General features: G+C 36.4%; 1 protein-coding gene across 2 annotated transcripts; it reads left to right on the top strand.

Moving 5' to 3' along the window:
- Positions 1–14,920: 14,920 nt before the first annotated feature.
- Positions 14,921–16,631, top strand: LOC105781020 (universal stress protein A-like protein). Of its 2 annotated transcripts, XM_052629905.1 has the most exons (5): positions 14,921–15,152; positions 15,276–15,367; positions 15,520–15,638; positions 15,723–15,783; positions 16,328–16,631. In XM_052629905.1, exons 1-5 carry the CDS (start codon positions 14,966–14,968, stop codon positions 16,439–16,441), a joined length of 573 nt encoding a protein of 190 aa, XP_052485865.1. In that variant the 5' UTR covers positions 14,921–14,965; the 3' UTR covers positions 16,442–16,631. The 2 variants fall into 2 exon arrangements, with proteins under 2 accessions (XP_052485865.1, XP_012461040.1); XM_012605586.2 differs by lacking the exon at positions 16,328–16,631 and having other exon boundaries at positions 15,723–15,983.
- Positions 16,632–19,657: the final 3,026 nt, after the last annotated feature.

Here is a 19,657-nt window from a genome sequence, read left to right on the forward strand (position 1 = left end):
AAATTCCTTGATTTTCTCCTAAAAACTCTCCCCTTATCCTTCCTTGATTTTCTCCACCCGATCACATGTTGGAACACCGGCACCCCTACGACACAGCGAAAAATTAAAACATTCCGCGATCCTAAACATGGATCCATGTGTGAGGAACGAATCGGGGTGAAATAAAGGTTTCGAAATTACCGAATCTCAATTCTAAGTAGACAACAACGCCTCAGCAACGAGTAATCTGATCTACTATCGAACCAAGCTGCAATCTATCGTGACTCTGGCCTCTATGTAATCCACCCAGTTGACAATGAACGGAAGGAATCCCCAAAACTGTTTTTGAAAAGACTTTGCTTTGACGGCTACTAGACCCCAATCAAAGAAAAAACAAGATTTTTATATCTATTTTTAGGGTTTTTAGAAATTAAATAAATATAACAATATTTTTAAACCGAAAATTATAATTACATTAATTATAATAATGATTTCGGTAAACTATATATTTATTTGAATTTATATACTAACCAAATCATGTTCTCACTATGCATACAACAACCTTGTACATAACGTGTTCGATATTTGATTATCCAATTAAATTAATTCTATAATTAATTTAATTCAAGCGACAACCAAACACAATACCAACTATGTTTTATTCCATTCATTTCAACTATAGGGTGTAACCCTGTAGGTTCTTGTAACGTAAGCAGTAATGCTAGAACGATTCCAATGTTACAAACAATGAGTGGAACCTAGCAATGCATATTGCTACCTAAGTCACAAGAAATCATGATTCGACATAACCTTTTTATGATTAACCTTTCATGCAATAATCCTTAAGTCCTTTATCTCTGGATTGGATACAAGTCATGGAATAGTCACACTTGCATAGTCCATTCCATGTTCTTTGATATCTTAAGTAGGCTATGATATACAAATAAGTATGACATCTCATATCAACTTATTTGAGCATGGCCATGCATTTCTAGTCTCACACAATCAAGTGGCCTAAGATATTACTCCCATTATGTAGGAGGGACTTATCCTATATCGATAAACCATATCCCTCTACATAGATTGTGGTATATCCAACATCAGCCTTTATAGAACAACCAGTTACGGTGTACGTTTGACTGTATCAAAACATACAACTCACGATGTTGGGATTATGATGATCTCAAGTCTGAGGATCATATACATATTAATCACTATGAGTAATGTTGTGACAGTTACATAATAATCCCAGAAACATACTCATAACGGGTCAGTCCAATATAGTGTTCTCTAACACACATATTCATGTATCGATTTTGACATTCCATATCAATGACAACTCTTTATCATCAATCAACTACATCTTAGTCTTAATGCATTATTGTTGTCCTATCCAACAATAATACTTGACTAAGGACCTTTTAAGAATAATCATATTACTCTCAGGACATTATTATAAAACAATTTATTTATACACACAGAAAAGAAACTAAAATAATAATGGTAACGCCTTATATTAATAAACATGATAAATCAAGTATGTTATTACAACCATCTCATGATTGATTTTTGGGCATACTCTAACATCACAATCCCACTAATCCCTCCATGATTCACCCCTCCATTCAAATTCCATAGAATTTCAGTCAAACTCTACCACCTCACTACACAGGTGATAAAAATAAACACTCCACAGTGCAGCTCAGGACTCGAACCTCAGACCTTAAGAGTACTTCACACGCCACTTACCACTAGATCAATAGGCTCTTTGTGTCATAAAACAAGCACAAATATTAATAAGGCCTATATACCAGCGTCCAGGTTCATTTAAGGGAAAAACTAAAAATTTTGCCAAGGCCAAGACTTGAACCCAGGCTCCTCAAACACTCCCAAACACACCCAAATTACTTAACCAGTGAAGCAAACAAGCAATTTGTGACAAAACATGCAAAAATTAAAGGCTTGAATTTTGGGGCGTTACAAGTTGATTATATGTCAAAATAGATAAAAGCTCAAGCTTTACCTACTAATGATGCTAGAGTGGTAGTTCGATTTCTTAAGAAGCTCTTTTCTCGATTTGGAACACCTAGAGTGATTATTAGTGATAGGTGGTTTGATAAGGTTCTTAAGAAATATGGGGTGCATCATAGAACAGCTACCCCTTATCACCCTCAAACTAGTGGCTAAGTTGAAGTTGCGAATCAAGAACTCAAACGCATCCTACAAAAAACTGTAGAGTCAAGTAGAAAGGATTGGGCGATAAAAGTAAATGACGCTTTATGGGCTTATAGGACTGCGTATAAGACACTTATAGGAACATCTCCTTACAGACTTGTATATGGAAAGAGTTTTCATTTACCACTTGAACTCGAACATAAAGCATTTTGGGCAATAAAATTTCTAAACTACGACCTTAAACTTACAGGTGAGAAAAGATTGATGTAGCTAAACGAGTTAGACGAGTGGCGAGCTAATGCTTATGAGAACTCGAAACTATATAAATAAGTGGCAAAGCGATGCCATGACGCTCATTTGAAGCAACCCAAACAATTCACAGTTGAGGATCTTGTCCTTTTATACAATTCAAAGCTCAAACTATTTCCCGGGAAACTAAAATCAAGATGGTCAAGTCCATTTGTGGTACAAACCGTTTTCCCGTACAGTACGATATAGGTAACACATCCAGCATATGGCCCATTTAAGGTAAATGGACATCGACTCAACTTTTATAGTGGTGACAAATTTAGAAATGATAGAGAGGAGCTTCGGCTCCACAAACCATAGTGATCGTGCGAATACAAGGTAAGTCGAGCTTAGACTCAAAATAAGCGCTTCTCGGGAGGCAACCCGAATGTTTAACTTTTTCTAATTCCTTTAATTCCATTGCATGCTAATGTAAAATCTTAAAAAAAAAGGGTGTGTTTTTTACCCACACGGCCTGGAGACACGGCCGTGTGCCACACACGGCCTAGACACACGGGCGTGTCATAGGCCGTATGAAACCTAGAGCTAATTTTTTCAATTTTAAATCAAGTCAGAGAGTTACACGGGCAAGGCACACGGTCGTGTGAGAGACATGGTCGAGACACACGGGCGTGTGGGAGTCTACACAGGCGTGGAAGAAGCAAAGGAGATCACATACGGCCTGGACACACAGCCATGTGGTAGACACATGGGCGTGCCCATGGCCGTATGAAAACTGGGTTAATTTTTAATTGCACATGGGTTGAACATGTGGCCCAAGCCCTAGAATTCCTTTATCAATTTGTCTTTTTGTTCTTCCCCAACCAACCCACCCCTTCTTTTTTATTTTTTTTATTTATTTTTATTTTACTAATTTTTATTTTATTTTATTTATTATTCTTATACTTAGATTTTAAATTTATTTTAATTTTTGCTATTTCTATTATTTTTAGTTTTTTACTATTATTATTACAATTACCTTTAAGTTTATTGATATCATTGAGTTTATTATTTTTTGTTTTATTTTTTACTTATCTTTCTTTTTAATTTTGTTTTAGTTGTTTTTTATTTGTTATTTTCTTAAACTTATTTTAATTATTATCTTTTGAAATATATTTTTATGGTTATTTCTAATCGAGTTATAACCCTTTAATCTTCTCTATTATTTGTGTTTATTTTCTTATTAGTTTGCTCGGAATCATGCGTTGCATTTAGATTTGACTACAATTCTGCTTTTCACTATTCTAGGGATTTCATCCAATATTCAGGGCAGTTTCAGTTTTTTCCCTTCCTTATGATATTCTATTTATACTGTGATTATATATGTTTGTACATTGAGGACGATGTACATCTTAAGTGTGGGAGGTTATTTATATATTTATTAGAAAATCTTTGAATTATGATTGTGTTTAAGTAATTTTCTCATACTTCTATTAGAATGAATTTTTATCGATTTGTGATTTTTCTTGATGTGTTTTGGATTAAATTCATAGATATTTGTGCATTGGTTGTTTCCTTGAATTAAGGTATTACCTTGAAGTTTTAAATTTACAATTTGACATCCAAAACCATAATTTGTTGTGAGATTTTGAGCCTTTAGAGCATACATTTTTCTTGTTCATTTTATTATTGGTTATGAGTGTATCAATTTGATTTGTTATTCTAGAACTTGCTTCGATTATGCATGTCAAGAACACACATTTAATTTGATATACTGAGATGATAAAGACACTTAGGTTTGAACCCATTTATCCCATAAAAGCCTACCTTGTTAATTAACCCTTAGTGAAACCCCTTGAGCGTAACACACCGTTTCTTAATTTACCCATTAATTTTAACCCATAACTCTTTTTTTTTTGTTCAATGAGGATTTTTCCGTTTTATCGAGATTTGATTTGGTTAGTTGCCTAACTGTGCTCTTTTGTTTGATTTGTTGAATTATCTATTATTGTAAAAAAAGAAAAAAATTGAAAAATAAGAAAAAAAATCGAAAAAAAATATTGATTATTATTTAGTTCTATGATTGAACTTGAACAATTAAATTAATATTTTGAGAAGAAACTCATTTTTTTATTCTTGAATAATTCTTAATTTATTCACTTGCTTTTAATTCAGCATTTGTTTAATTTCCTAGTTTGGTAATTTATCAATTCGATCTCGATTTTAACCAACTTTTTCAGCCTTTCTCTACACCCTTAACCTAAGCCCCATTACAACCTCTTAAAGACCTTTTGATTTGTGTATCATATCATTTTATAGTGCTAGAGATTTGATTTTTATGCAAGCCTATGGTAATGACTTTTCTTGCTTGACTATTGAGTGCTTATTCTTGAACCTTAAACACTTCGAGTGATTTTAGTGAACCTTTAGTGAGGATGTCGATTCTTGCCGATTGTGAATTAAAGATAATTACTTAGATAAAGGGAAATACCTATGTTTTCATGTTTTAAAAATGTTCGACTTGGATTGTTTGAATATTTAGTTCTCTTTTAGTTGAATTATTAATGTATGATTATTTGTGAATTATGACGAAACATTATTGATGAGAATTATAAGTTGAGAAAGATTAATTTTAATTGTGAGTTGAGGATTTTGCTTGAGGACAAGCAAACACTTAACTGTGGGGATATTTGATAAGCTGTTCTTAATTCGTTTTTGGATGATTAATTATGTAAATTAGTGAATTTGATGCTCCTAATCCTATAAATTCTTTTTTTCTATACTTAGGAGAGCATTTGGGAGCAAAAGGAGCAAAAAACAAGCCAAAATTAGATAAATAGAGATGTTTCTAGGATCCACACGGCCTGGGCAATTCCACACGGGATGCCCACACGCCCTTGCGGCCACACGCCCAAGTACAGGCCCGTTTCGATATCGCACCCTATTTTCCAAACATGCGGAAAAACCCAATATTTAGGCTTTCTGAGCATTCTAATGTCTATAAATATCAATTAGAAGAAGATGTAAATGGAGCAATCAAAGAAGATTGAAGAAATCACTCGAAGAACACCATCAGAGTCAAGTCAGAAGCGGATCTCTTTCAAGATTAAAGATCTTCTTTTAACTTCTTTCGAAGTTTTATTGAATTTCTTTATTTCTTGTGGTTTTTTTGACTTTGAGATGTTTGCATTTTAGATTATGAACTAAAGTCCCTAGATACCTAGGGAAGATGAAACCTATGATGAATCTTATTATTTGATTTCTGATTTACATGATAAATACTTAATTCTCGTTCTCAATTATGTATGCTTATTTCGTGTTTTAATATTTCCGAGATATTAATTCATGTTTAATGTGCTTATTTCAATGGAGAAAAAGTCCCTATTTAAGATTAGATCTGGCATAATTAAGTGGAGTTGCATGCAATCCTAGAAATAGGACGACATAAATCTACCGGATTAGAGTCAAATCTAATAGGGGAATCCATAGATTGAGTTAATGCGACAATAGGGGTTTTAATTAGAAAGAGATTTCAATTATTCAACCTAGAGTTAGTTGTTCTTACTCTCGAAAGAGACATTAACATAATTTAGGGATTTTTACGGATCAAGACACAAGTGAATAAATCGTTTAATTCAGATTCAGAATAATAACTGAAGTCTAGGTGGATTCTTTCCTGGGTATTGTCTTTCTCTTTGGTTATCTTTGATTATTTCCTATTTCATTTTCTGTTGCATTGTTAGTTAAATTAGAGTAGTAAATTTAGATTAAAAACAATTATCCCAATTTATCAGCTAAATAATAGGAAAACGAAAATTACTAGTACTTTTAGTCCTTGTGGATATGATATTCCCTACTCACCATAGCTATACTATTGTTCGATAGGTGCGCTTGCCTTTGTCATAATTATAGTTAGTTTAGTGACCATCAGAACCTTAGGCGTGTTTGACGCCCAACGAGTTGTAGCACATATTCGAGACGCCGATGATTATGTTATTTGTAATTTTCCTAAATTGTATACTTTGTTTTACATTCAAAATGTACACTTATTTACAATATTTGAAACAGATCTATTAAATTTGTTTCCTTTGTACCTTATATTGTGAGTTTAAAATTTACAATTATTTCTGTTACTTTTTCATTTAAGTTTTTCTATATCCATTTGTTACGTACAATATTTTGAGAAAGCAAAAAATTACTCACAATGTTCGGAAATAGATCAAAACTTTAACTTAAGTATTATAATATATCTTACTTCAATAATTAATATTAACTTACACTTTACATAAAAAAATTAATGAATAAATGAATAAGTTAGTGTTTTCACTGCATGAGTTTGTGTTTTAATTAGCTCTTCTCCTCGATGATCCCCAGTTATGTGGACATATGGGCTTCATATGCCCTGGGTTCCTATAGTAACCGCATAACCTCAATGTGTCTCATCACTCCTGAATATCCATACTGTCTCGTATCCAAGTTAAGTTTGACTAACCTTTTGGCTTGCGTCGTGAGTTATTATCGGGTACCAACTCAAAAGAAGCGTACGAGGTAGGCAGCCACATTCTTTCACCCAGGGTAGGTGGGAATTTAGATTTCCCAAAATTATACATGCGTTCAAGTTTGTAAACTTCGTCAACGTAGGTCATGCAATCTACACGTGCCGAGGCACATGTCGCAATTGCATGTATAGATCGATAACGAAGTGCTTGAAATCTTTCATAGTCGCAGGTCATTTGTCTCAGGTCTACGCGGTACGCTCCACTGAAAACTCCTCGGTCGGGTCTGTGGAGATAGTTAACCCAGAATATTAGATTTGGTCGCGAGTGACACACTGAAGTCATTGAGTTTGTGATTTATATATTTTCCCCAATATCTTTTAGCACTGACTCGCACCAAATGTGATTGCCTTTTATCTGTTCCGCATATATATCAGCCCGCTTTGGGAATAAGGCTACCAACCGAAAATACGTTTCCTTGACCACCAAGGTTACTAAAAAACGACGCATCCCTTTTTGTATAGAATTAATGCATTCTGCTAGGTTTGTGGTTATGTGCACATATCGTATTCCTTTGTCATGGAACTACTGTAACACCCCAAACCTGGCCCAGACGTTATGGCCGGATCTAGTGATGTCACATGATAGGGTGTTTGAAGACTTTGTCGTCGCATTAAAACCATTTCCATAGGATTTCTTATCTTAATATTTTATTAGTTCCAACGAGGCAACCCATTAAGGAAATCCATAGCTACGCGCTCCCATTTCCAAAGAGGAATCTTAACTGGCTGTAGCAAACCCAAAAGTAACTGATGCTCAGCCCTAACCTGCTGGCAAGTCAGACATCTACCCACAAAATCAGCAACCTCACGTTTCAACCCTGGCCACCAATATAACTCACGGAGGTCTTGGTACATCTTATTTTTGCCAGGATACATAGCATAAGGGTTACTATGCGCCTCTCTTAGTATAGCCTGTCTCAGATCAGCATCATTCGAAACACAGATTCTCCCACGGAAACAGAGTACCCCATCACTGTTCAATCCAAAATCTATAGTACTACCACCCTCAATCAACCAGAATCGAAGACCCAACGACTCATCCTTCAACTGCTTATCCTTAATCTGCTCAATCCATGACGGCTTAACCTGAAGCTCGGCTAATAAACTACCATCATCAAATAAACTTAGGCGAGCAAATATCGCCCTCAAATTAGTCATAGCCCTACGGCTTAGTGCATCAGCCACCACATTGGCCTTGCTGGGATGGTACTCAATGGTATAATCATAATCCTTAAGCAGCTCAACCCATTTACGCTGCCTAAGATTTAACTCCTTCTGAGTGAGGAGATACTCGAGGCTCTTATGATTAGTATAGATAATACACTTCTCACCGTACAAATAATGCCTCCAGATTTTCAGTGCGAATACCATAACGACCAACTCCAAGTCATGCGTCAGATAATTCACCTCATGGGTCTTAAGCTGACAAGACGTATAGGCTACCACCTTACCATCCTGCATCAACACACATCCCAAACCGACATGTGATGCATCACTATAAACAGTGAACCCCTTTCCAGGCATCAGCTACATCAAAACAGGGGCCTCAATCAGTACAGTCATGAGCTTCTCAAAGCTCTTTTGCTGCGCATCAGTCCAGTTAAACGGCACACCCTTACGTAACAGCTTAGTCAATGGTGCTGCAATCAATGAAAAACCCTCTACAAATTGTTGATAATATCCCGCCAGTCCTAGAAAACTGCGAATCTTAGACACGTTCCTAGGCTGCTTCCACTCCAACACAGCCTCAATCTTTCGAGGATCAACTTGAATCCCCTCAGCCGAAACTACATGACTAAGAAATGTCTCATCACGCAGCCAGATCTCGCACTTACTAAACTTAGCATAGAGTTGTTTTTCCCTCAAAGTCTAAAGAACGACTCAAAGGTGCTCATCATGCTCATCCTCAGTCATCGAGTAAACCAGTATATCATCGATGAATACCACCCCAAATCGATCTAGATAAGGCTAGAACACGTGATTCATTAAATCCATGAAAGCTACCGGTGCATTAGTCAGTCCAAATGACATCACTAGGAACTCGTAGTGACCATAACGAGTCCTAAATGTCGTCTTATGAACATTAGCCTCCTTAACCCTTAATTGATGATATTCAGATCGGACGTCATCCTTGGAGAAAATCAAAGCTCCTCGAAACTAGTCAAATAGATCATCTATCCTCGGTAGGGGGTACTTGTTCTTAGTGGTCATCTTGTTCAGTTGCCGGTAGTCGATGCACATTCGCATGGATCTATCCTTCTTCTTTACAAACAGTACTAGTGCTCCCCACAAAGACATACTAGGGCAGATGAACCCACGATCCAATAACTCATAAATCTGAGCCTTAAGCTCCACAAGATCCTTCGGTGCCATTCAGTAGGGGCGATAGACACCAAAGCTATACCAAGAAGGAGCTATATCCTAAACTCCACTTCACGATTCGGAGGTAAACCCAGTAGCTCCTCAGGAAAGACGTCCGGAACATCCTTTATGGTTCTGATATCCTTAACTGTAGAGTCCCCAGAATTTGAAACACTTACATAGGCCAAGAATGTCTCACATCCCTTACGAACCAACTTCTCCGCCACCAGTGCAGAAATCACATTAGATAAGTAGTTCCGATATTTTCCGATCATGACTACCTCCATATCCTCCTCGGTGATTTTGGCCTTCTCTAATAGTGCAGAAAGATTTCACTACCTCTGCGGGCCTATCAGAACTTTCAAATTATCTCTAAGGTCATCCTCAAAGCGGACACATTGCTCATACTCAAATGCCACCATACCTTGCGCAGAACAGCTTAGTCTCAGAAACTCGGCCTCATACTCGGCCACTGATCGATCACCCTGTGTAAGATTCAGAAACTCCCAACTATGTTCACCCACATAACTAGCTCCAACATATTTCTACTAGAAGGCAGTCTTAAAGCTCCCAGGTCAGGCGTTCGGGTTGAGTGCCCTTCTTAACGGTCAGCCACCATTGATAAGCCTCGTCCCGCAGCAGTGAGACTACACCCTTTAATTTCTACTTAGGGGTGCAATTTAGGTCATCCATGATCCTTTCCGTGGCCTCAATCCAGTACTCGGCCACATTAGGGGTGACCCCATTGATACCCTTGAAAAGCTCAGGTCTATTGGATCAGAGTCATTCTGTAACTGACCCTCGACCCCCAAATCCAGTATTGGGCCCAACGACCCTCTCCAAAATCCTTAGCATAGCCTGGGACAATGCATCATCCCCAACCATGCGATCTTCAGACCCAGTCTCAGTAGAGGGTGACAGTAGCATCTCACTTGTATCCAAATTTGGCAGGCTGCCTGATGACGAGGACTCAGCTCGAGCCCCTCTACGGCCTTTACCTTGGCCTTTAGTACCCCGTCCACGGGGTACCTTGTGTGCTCACATCTAATTAGATTTATCTAGTATTATAAGTTTTATGAATCAGTTACAGTTTCAGTGGTTATTAACAAATGTTTTATGTAAAATAGTATTGATTATTCATAGTTCGTTTTCATAAATCGCAGTCTCACTACAGTTTCCAGTTTCTCTACAATTTTCAGTATACACTAACTAAAGTGTTTTCAGTACAATTTACTACCTATAGTAGTTTCAGAATATACTATCCATACAGATTCAGTTTAAAACAAATCACAGTTAAGAATACTTACAGGATCGGCGCCGGAGACTCGGTGTACCACTTACTCAGTAAAAAATTTCAAATCATTTGGAAATCAAACAATTTTTTGAAAGCCAAATTTTTATAAAACCCATAATCCACAACCGAGTTTTGCAACCTGTCTCTAATACCACTAAATGTAACACCCTAAACCCGGTCTAGACGTTATGGCTGGATCTAGTGATGTCACATGATAAGGTGTTTGAAGACCGTGTCGTAGCGTTAAAACCATTTCCATAGAATTTTTTATATTAATATTTTATTAGTTCTAAAATTGTGTTGCTCATTTAATCGATAGTTTTAAAACGTGATTCATTTGCGGAAGCTTTCAAACGAATTAAACAATCATGCGTTTAGGAAAAACATTTGTTTCTTTTGAAAAACTGAGATTTCCTACTATTATCAGTTATAATCCATAAGGTAAAGATAATTAAAAGCCTACTGACCAAAGATAGGGCTTATTCATAAAAATACCAAAATTTGCCCAAGTCCTGGCTTGAACTAGAGACCTTCCAAACACACCCAGAACACATAACCACTAAAGGAGATAGATATTTTGTGTCACACACTTACAATATCCAAAATTAAAATTTTAGGGCATTACAACTGCGTCCGCTGCTCCTTCGGTATCCCATCGAGGTACTCTATACCTAGTTGATTTACAACCCATAATCTCTCTATGGAACTGATGTTGGATGAGCTCATACCCTGTTGATGAAAATAAATATTGCATTCAAGAAAAGTGACCCAAATGTATATGTTAAACTGTTATACAAGAAAGAAATTTTATGCACAACGTACCCATATTAATAACATGTTAACGCTCCACATCCTTATGGTATCGGTTCATGTAGTTAGACCCTATTAGACGCAAAAAACACCTATGGAGTACACGATCCCATAGGCTTGAACATCGATCGAATGCAGCCTGTACTCTGGTGCCCTTGTCGAAAATGATGCATACATACCAGCTCAAACACATGATACATACCAGCTACAGCACATGCATACATAATAGAATGTCAGAAAAAAGTCAAAATTTGAGTTGATGTTGTTAATCATGATACATACTAGTTACAACACATGTATGTGGCGTGGTAAACTTTTTAATCATCCAAATTGCTGACTTCATCCTCACAGATGCTAAGATTTTCCATGGACATCCTGTTCCATGCATTGCGCACTTTGCCATATATTTCTCGGACCGAGAGCATATAACGATGAAGTTTACGCCAATTTGTATATTGTACCACTTGATAGCAGCTATGAAAAAATCTTTGGAGTCAAACACCATCCTAACCTCTAAAAGGCCGAAATTTGTTGATGAAGACACATGTCCTGGTATTCTACAAAAGTGGGTCTTGGTATGAGCTTTACAGCAATGATGTGAATCCACTGCACAACCGTGTGGTAGGACTTTTAACTTCTTGATCTGGCGTGGAATTATGTGGGCACGGTGTAATTAAGCTCGGGCCACTTTCGTCCTTTTCGATGAAGTCGACATATAACTTTAGTACCACATTCCCACTTGAGCAATGAGATTTGACCACCTGCTCCAAATCTTTGTCCCTAGTGATCTAAAAAATGACATATCTAGTGGGGTCCTTTGACAAAAGATATTTACATTTGAGGCTCAAAATTCTTATTCGAATCCCCATTTTGTGCCTAATCCCTGTCTGAAGCTCTTTTAATGTTACGCTCTGGTTGAATGTCAGATATTCAGATTATGTAGATACAAAAATAGGGCCAATTTTGACCTCACAAATTTGACCATTGTAATGGATAACATCTCTGACTCGCCTGTTTGTCTTGAACCAAATAGCCTGTTCCACATATATCAAACCGAAAAAATAGCAAAAAAATATAGTTCTCATCACCTAAAACCCTAAACATACACGTAATTTAACGAATTACCTTTTCTTCAACAACAATGTAGGAACAAAATCCAAGTTTTCACGACAACGCTGATTACTCCTAATGCCAAGTATCATTTAGATCACCAATCTACTTCAATGGTCGATATGGAAAATCTATTGTATTGAGTTCTTTCTATAGAGCTTTTACCTCGACGCACATGAAATTTGTGGGGGAGAAAACACTCCCATGCAGCGGTGTTTTTTGAGAATCATGAAATTTATCCTAGGAATCCCGAGTTGTAGGGGCTCAGAAGTAATTAAGTTTAATGGTTGAAACACCTAGAGAGAAAATGCCTATAGGTGGCGTTTTCATCTGCCATTTTAGATGAAAATGGTTCTTGCAAGACGTGTTTTCTAACCACATATTATATGAAAATGCCCACTGCAAGGAGCATTTTCTCTCTACCCATTTCAACCCTTAGGCCAACTTGATTGATTCTGCCTTTGAGCCCGTACAAACCAGATTCCCATGATAAATTTCATACATTGCAACCAAGGATTCTTGGGATAATTTTTTCCCCTTTTTACCCTGCCCCATCCTATATAATTGCACGTTCCTATCCCATACTCATTATATCTCTGTATCCTTTAATTTGTTTTTTTTTCTCGTGTGTTGAAATTTTTAGGTTTAAAGATTTATTTGTCTTTCATTTTGAGTGAGACATAGTTGTAGTTTTAAGTTGTGTTTGGGTTCACGGTGATGTCGTGGAGCTAAGTAACCTACAAACTTCACTTGTCATGTGAGTATAAAGCCATCACTTGAGAAGTCAAGATCGCTTGGCAACTCAAGGTTCAAGTTGGCGGTGATTATATCAACTCATGTTGAAATGTAACTAAAGCTTCATGTTTACAAAGGTTATGTTGTTAAAGGATAGAGCATAATCGGGGTCGTAGTTGACGGTGCTAATGCGGGCACCACAATGAGTTTCTCCTCATCAGAAGAGCATGCTCCATAAAACCCATACACAAGTGCGAGGAAGAAAAATGTAAGGGGCATTCTAGTATAATTAAGTAATTGTGTTGTCCATCTACACTAAAGGTTGTAACCTTGTTAGCATAACCTGTTACACCCTAATTCTGTCATAGGTTATAATAATGGGGTCATCACCTTCGGTGGTGATAGATAAGATGCATTACTTGATTATACTGAAACGCCACTACGTTTTTCTTCCTCGTATTTGTGTTTGAGTTTTATAAAGCATCCTCTTCTGATAAGAAGAACTCGTTGTCGTGCTTGTATAACCACTATCAACTACGACCCCATTTATGCTCCATCCATTGACAACATAGCGTTTGTAAACTTGAAGCCCCAATTACAATTCAACCCAATACCGTATAATCACCGTCAACTAGGATTTTGAGTTGCAATGCAATCCGGCTTCTTAGGTGATGGCTCCATACTCACATGTCATATGAAAATTGTAGGTCACCCAACTCCATTGTAAATTCAAACATTCCTTAAAACTATAACCATGTCTATCTCAAACACGAACAAAAATAAATGCACAAAATTCTAATTTTCAACCACAAGAAAAAAAAAGAAAAATAATAATTTTTAGCTAAGTGAAAACACACCTTGTATGACACGTTTTCCTTTCTCTCTTCAAAAATAGCATAGATTAATACTTTTTTTTGAAAATCAACGTAGTTTCTCAATTTTTTTTCCAGCATATTTACTTAAATCAGCTGTACAACGCCACATCAACTATTATCAATTGAATTAAAACTTTTAATTAATAAAATAAAAGCTTCAATTTCGTAAAAATGTAATGTGAAAAAAAATACCAAATTTTGAACCAATGCAGAATTATTAGGAACAACTGTAATTAAAAATTAATGGTAAATTATACCAAAAGTCACTAAATTATTAGTAAGCTTATATTTTGGTCACTTAACTTCAAAAAGTTATAAAATGGTTACTGAACTATTCAAATGTTTTCATTTAAGTCACTTGGCTATTAAAATCACTACTATATGGCCTTCTCTTTTCACATTGTCAGCACCAATCTAAGGCTCTCATTCTCTTTCTCTTCTACAACTCAGTTTTTTCTCTGGTCTCCAACTTTGAACATAACAAATCTGCGAATTAAAAACCAAACAACTTTCTTCCCTGGTCTCCAATACTGACCATCACATATTGAACTTCAAATTGTCGCTTAGGGCTTGCTACTAGAACTTATATATATATATATATATATATATATATAAAACTTAACCATGACTAAAATGAGAACTTTTAAATAGTTCATTGACTAGTTTGTAACTTTTTGAAGTTGAGTAACCAAAATATAAATTTACTAATAGTTTAGTGTCTTGAGTGTAGTTTACCCAAAAGTTAAAGTATAAAAACAGCTGCAAACAAAAGGCTTTTCTACCATTTATTTAAAAGATCGTTCTCGAGTGTAGCTTGAGGCCTTGAAAAAGAAGAGGAAAATGGAGGAAAACAAGATGGAGAAGAAAGTGATGGTGGCAATAGACGAGAGCGAGTGCAGCCACTGGGCTCTCCAGTGGGCTCTTGAAAACCTCGGTCACACCATCTCTGCTTCTCAGCTTTTCATCTTTAACGCTCAGCCTTTGCACAATTTTGCTTACCTCTCTGCTTCCACCTACGGTGCTCCTCGTATGTTTCTCTCTCTTCTTTTGCGTTTGGGTTTTTAATTCCTTTTTCTAGTTTTAATCTATTCGATAATCAAACCATCAGCTGCATATTAATCACAAATACTTGATATGTGACGAGCCACAGCTGTGGATTTGATCAACACCGTGCAAGAAAACCAGAAGAGGCTCGCTTTAGCTTTGTTGGAGAAAGCCAAGGGCATCTGCGCCAATCGTGGGGTATAATAATGATTTAATTTCTTTCTTTCAATCATTCTTAATTTGTCTGATTTCTATATATATATATATAATTTAAAGGGTTCTTGACCAAACACAGTAGACAAATCTACTAGATGTCAAAAGAGGATTAAGTTTTAGTTTGCCTGGTGCAGGTTGATGCAGAAACTATGACAGAAGTTGGGGACCCTAAAGAGAAAATATGTGAAGCTGTGGAAAAGCTCAACATTGAGTTGCTTATATTGGGAAGCCATGGTCGAGGAGCAATACAGAGGTTAGTCCACAGTGTGCAAGTATCTTAATTGTATAAAGGCTTGTACTGCAGACTGAATAAATGTACAAATATTGTTGGAAACAGGGCTTTTCTGGGAAGTGTCAGTAATCACTGTGTTCACAATGCTAAGTGCCCTGTTCTTGTGGTAAGGAAACCAGATTGAAAAGATCAGTCTACTGTTTGATATCAAGTGAAGTCTCTATTTGCTATGATTGATTACCAATTTAGTGTTTTATTAAGTGAAAAAAACTTGTGTTTCCTTCATATTTTGTTCAATAGGTTGTAAATAGATGGATATGTATCCAAATAAAAATAAGCTACCAGCTAGATTGTTATGGGGTTTAAGTCTCATTTGAACCATTTCAATGAATATAATAAAAATCATTTTCCTTTTTAAGCTATTTTCATTGATGATTCTAAAAAATTGAAGATAATAATAATAATAATATGTAGAAAGCTTGATCAATATTTGCGTGTGTATATATAGACATATTTCCTTCCTTTTTGTTCTTTTTAATCTTTTTTTTTTCAAAAACAAAGAAAAGAAAAATGAGGGAAAATTTGTGGGAGTTTACCTCTGTCCTATCTTGCTCTCTTTCAACCTTTATTTATATAACTCTACTCCAACTCGTTTGAAATCATGATTTAACTCGCTGCTGAAATCATTGCTTGCTATCCTTTTCCTACAGGCAATTACTTTAAAGGTTACCACTACAAAGTTTCATTTTGTTGGGCAAACAATTGCATTTGGCGATGAGTTAGGAGAGCATGTGAGGAAACTTGGACTTTTTGTGAACCAATAAATTGTTGATTCACAAGATTTGAGGAGACATAGTTGCTTTCGGTTTTGGGAATTTCCCAACCGTAAACGCAAAAAAAGTTATTAAACATATCCAAATTTTGAACATGTATTGTGTTAAAATTTACTATAACTTTAGTTAGGGGATCATCTCTAGATTGATGACAACTTGCCTAAAGCCTTTGTTGGATGGAATTATTCACCTCGATCAAACGACTTTCTTCACCAGAAGGCAAATCCAAGACAATATAATAGAATGCTTTGATTTGAAAAAGAGAAAATTAGGAGAAAAATGAGCTTTAGCTATGAAACTCGATCTAGCCAATGCTTCTGATAAGATTGAGCGAAACTTTCTTAGGAAACTCAAAAAAAATGGTTTTTTGCGAGTTTTTGATGGAAAGGGTCATGGAATATGTGAGTGTCATGGGCCGAGGATCAAAGTTAGTGACTAATGCATAAAGAGAATCCCATGGAAGTCAATTTATTAATGAAGTTCATTTGACCAACTTGAACTTGCCTGATTCGTGGAACATGTGAAGAAGTCTATCTACTTCAATCCTTGGTAGCCTAGTGAAACACTTAAGGTCTAGGTTGCCATGGTAAATATGAAAACTAATATTATAAGATTTGATTTTGTAAATCTTAGGGGGATCATGTAAATCCCTTAAGAATCTCAATTATAGATTGGCTTCGATCTCAACCGTAGATGTAAGGTAAATTGTACTGTTAGGTTTGGAAGAGCTCAACTATGAATAAAGGCATTCCTAATCATTTGTAACCATCCCATTTTATCTCATTCAAAGTAATCAAATAATTTTGAGAGCATTTACTCAAACAATTGGCGTTCTATTGCTTTCTTGTGACTTTTCTGTTCTCTTGTTGTTGTTGTTTTTTTGTCTTTGAGTTGCTTTCGCTTTATTTTTGGTGCCTTGGAGAGTTTCTTTTGAGAATTCTCACTTTTTGAAAGTTACGCTGACCTAGGTAAATTTGAAACCAAGAAATCATCTAAGGCCACACGGATTGAGAAATTAAAGTTCTAGCCTCATGAAAGTTGGTATCTGAGCTAAGATTTGAATGTGCCAATTAAGATGACAAGAGGAGTAGACAATCAAATTGAGCCAATGGAGATCCGTGAGAGGGCCAGGAAAGCTAGCCGATCGAGGGATATGCTAGTGGCTTTGGGAAATCAAGTGGTCAATCTAAAGGAATCCATAGAGGATGTGAGGGAAACATTCAAGGGAGTCGAAGGACGCATTGCGGAGTTGGACTTGATGGAAGAGAAACTGAGGGAATTTGCATGAGAGTCACTCGGTTTCAATGTGGAAGCGATGCAAGGTATGCTCAATTCCACTACGGATATGCTGATAGTGAGGAAGGATGTAATCGAGGCCATGATGATGGCTTTGAAGGAGGAAATTAAGGCCATAATGAAGGCTTTGAGCACGAGAATAAAGAAGCTCGAGGGAAAGCTATTGTGTGTCGAGCAGCCCTGGGTAAAAGGGTGTTGGGTACAACACAAAAACACAAGATATATGTCCCTAAATGAGAGAAGTAACGTCCGCGAGGGAAGTGGAAAACTTCTTGTGGGAGATGGAGCAATACTTTTATTCCATGGGAATTAAGGATAATGATGTCAAGGTAAATACTGCTGCTAGATCTTTTACTGATTTCGCTCTTTTATGGTGGTGACATAGGTCCACAGATGAGAGGCGTGGTCAAGTCATAATTGGGACTTGGGAGGAGTTCCAAAAAGAGTTCCATGTGCAGTTTTACCCACAATATGCTAAGAAGGAGGCTTAGGCTAAGTTTCATCAATTCTCCCAACATGGCACAATTAGGGAGTATGTGAAGGAGTTTAGTAAATTGATGCTTCAAATCACAAATTTGAGTAAGAAACAAGTTGATGGGTTGAATTTCTGGGTTAAATAGGAATTGAAACGTCAAGAGGTCCAAGAACTGTCAAAATCCATGATCGTGGCAGAGTTCTTAATCAAGCTTATTTCGAGGAAAGACAAGTTTGAGTCTTTCAAGCCCAAAGAGAAGGGCATTGGTGGGAGAGTTGACGAAAGAAAAGTTGAGTATAACAATGGTAATGGTGGCAATAGGAAACTACAAAATGGGAAAGGAAAATCCAAAAATTGTTTGAACGAAAAGAAGAGCGAGATACAATACTTCTTATATTGTGGTCCGCATAGGGTGTGAGACCGTCCACAGTGATTCGAGTTCGCCACGACCAACAAAGAAGATAAAGAAGATCCCGATAAGGAAAGGCTATTGAAGCTTTGATTAATGATACTCAATTTTGTTAAAGTGAAGAGGGATCGCAAGCAGAAATGGTTAATTGTTTATGGACGTCAACATCCCAAGCCGAAGAAGAAGTGCTCTTACTTATACGGGGGCATCTGATTCGTTTATATCGTAGAAATCTATGGGTAAACTTGGTCTCTTAGTTACCAAATCGACTAAGAGGATCAAGACGATTAATTCCATAGAGGTCCCAACTATAGGAGTAGCACAATGATTTGAGCTACAAATTGGCGAGTGGAAAGGGAAGGAAGACTTCATGGTAATTTATGTAGAAGATTATGACTACGTGTTTGGCTTGAATTTCCTTGACAATATTAATGCTCTTTTGGTTTCTTTTGTTGATTGTATATGTATCTTGGATACTCGTCAACGACAATATTTTGTGTCAGTGAGTCGTGATAAGAAAGGTGGAACCAAGGTACTATTGATAATCAAGCTAGCCGAGGATGTTCATTATGGAAAATTTTGGAAAAAAATCTGGTTCGAAAAAAGTTTTCTTACATAATGGAAAATTAAAAATTTGAAAACCAAGCCAATTTGTGATATTTATAGCAATAAACTTTACCCGAAATCGCACATGTGTTTTCGGCTAAATGGATCCTTATCATTCACGTCTTTCAATTAAATGACCTTCTCCACTATTCTCATACCATGAACTACTTCGAGTGTGGGCTCGAACAAATTCAAATCAAATACAAAACTATAAATTATTTACTTTACTTTCAGTGGGAAAGCAAAATTCTCTCTATAATAGAAATCGGTAGACTTATTATTCTGGAAAATAGAATCTATATTTAGAAAAAAATTCTCACTATTTTTAGAATAATAATAATATCTCAATATTTTATTTTTAGCCATATTGGTGTCATCTATTTATACGGAGAAGAAGTGAAACCCTTGTTGAATTAGTAGA

This window comes from Gossypium raimondii, chromosome 4 (genome assembly GCF_025698545.1).
Source record: "Gossypium raimondii isolate GPD5lz chromosome 4, ASM2569854v1, whole genome shotgun sequence".
NCBI classification, from domain to species: domain Eukaryota; kingdom Viridiplantae; phylum Streptophyta; class Magnoliopsida; order Malvales; family Malvaceae; genus Gossypium; species Gossypium raimondii.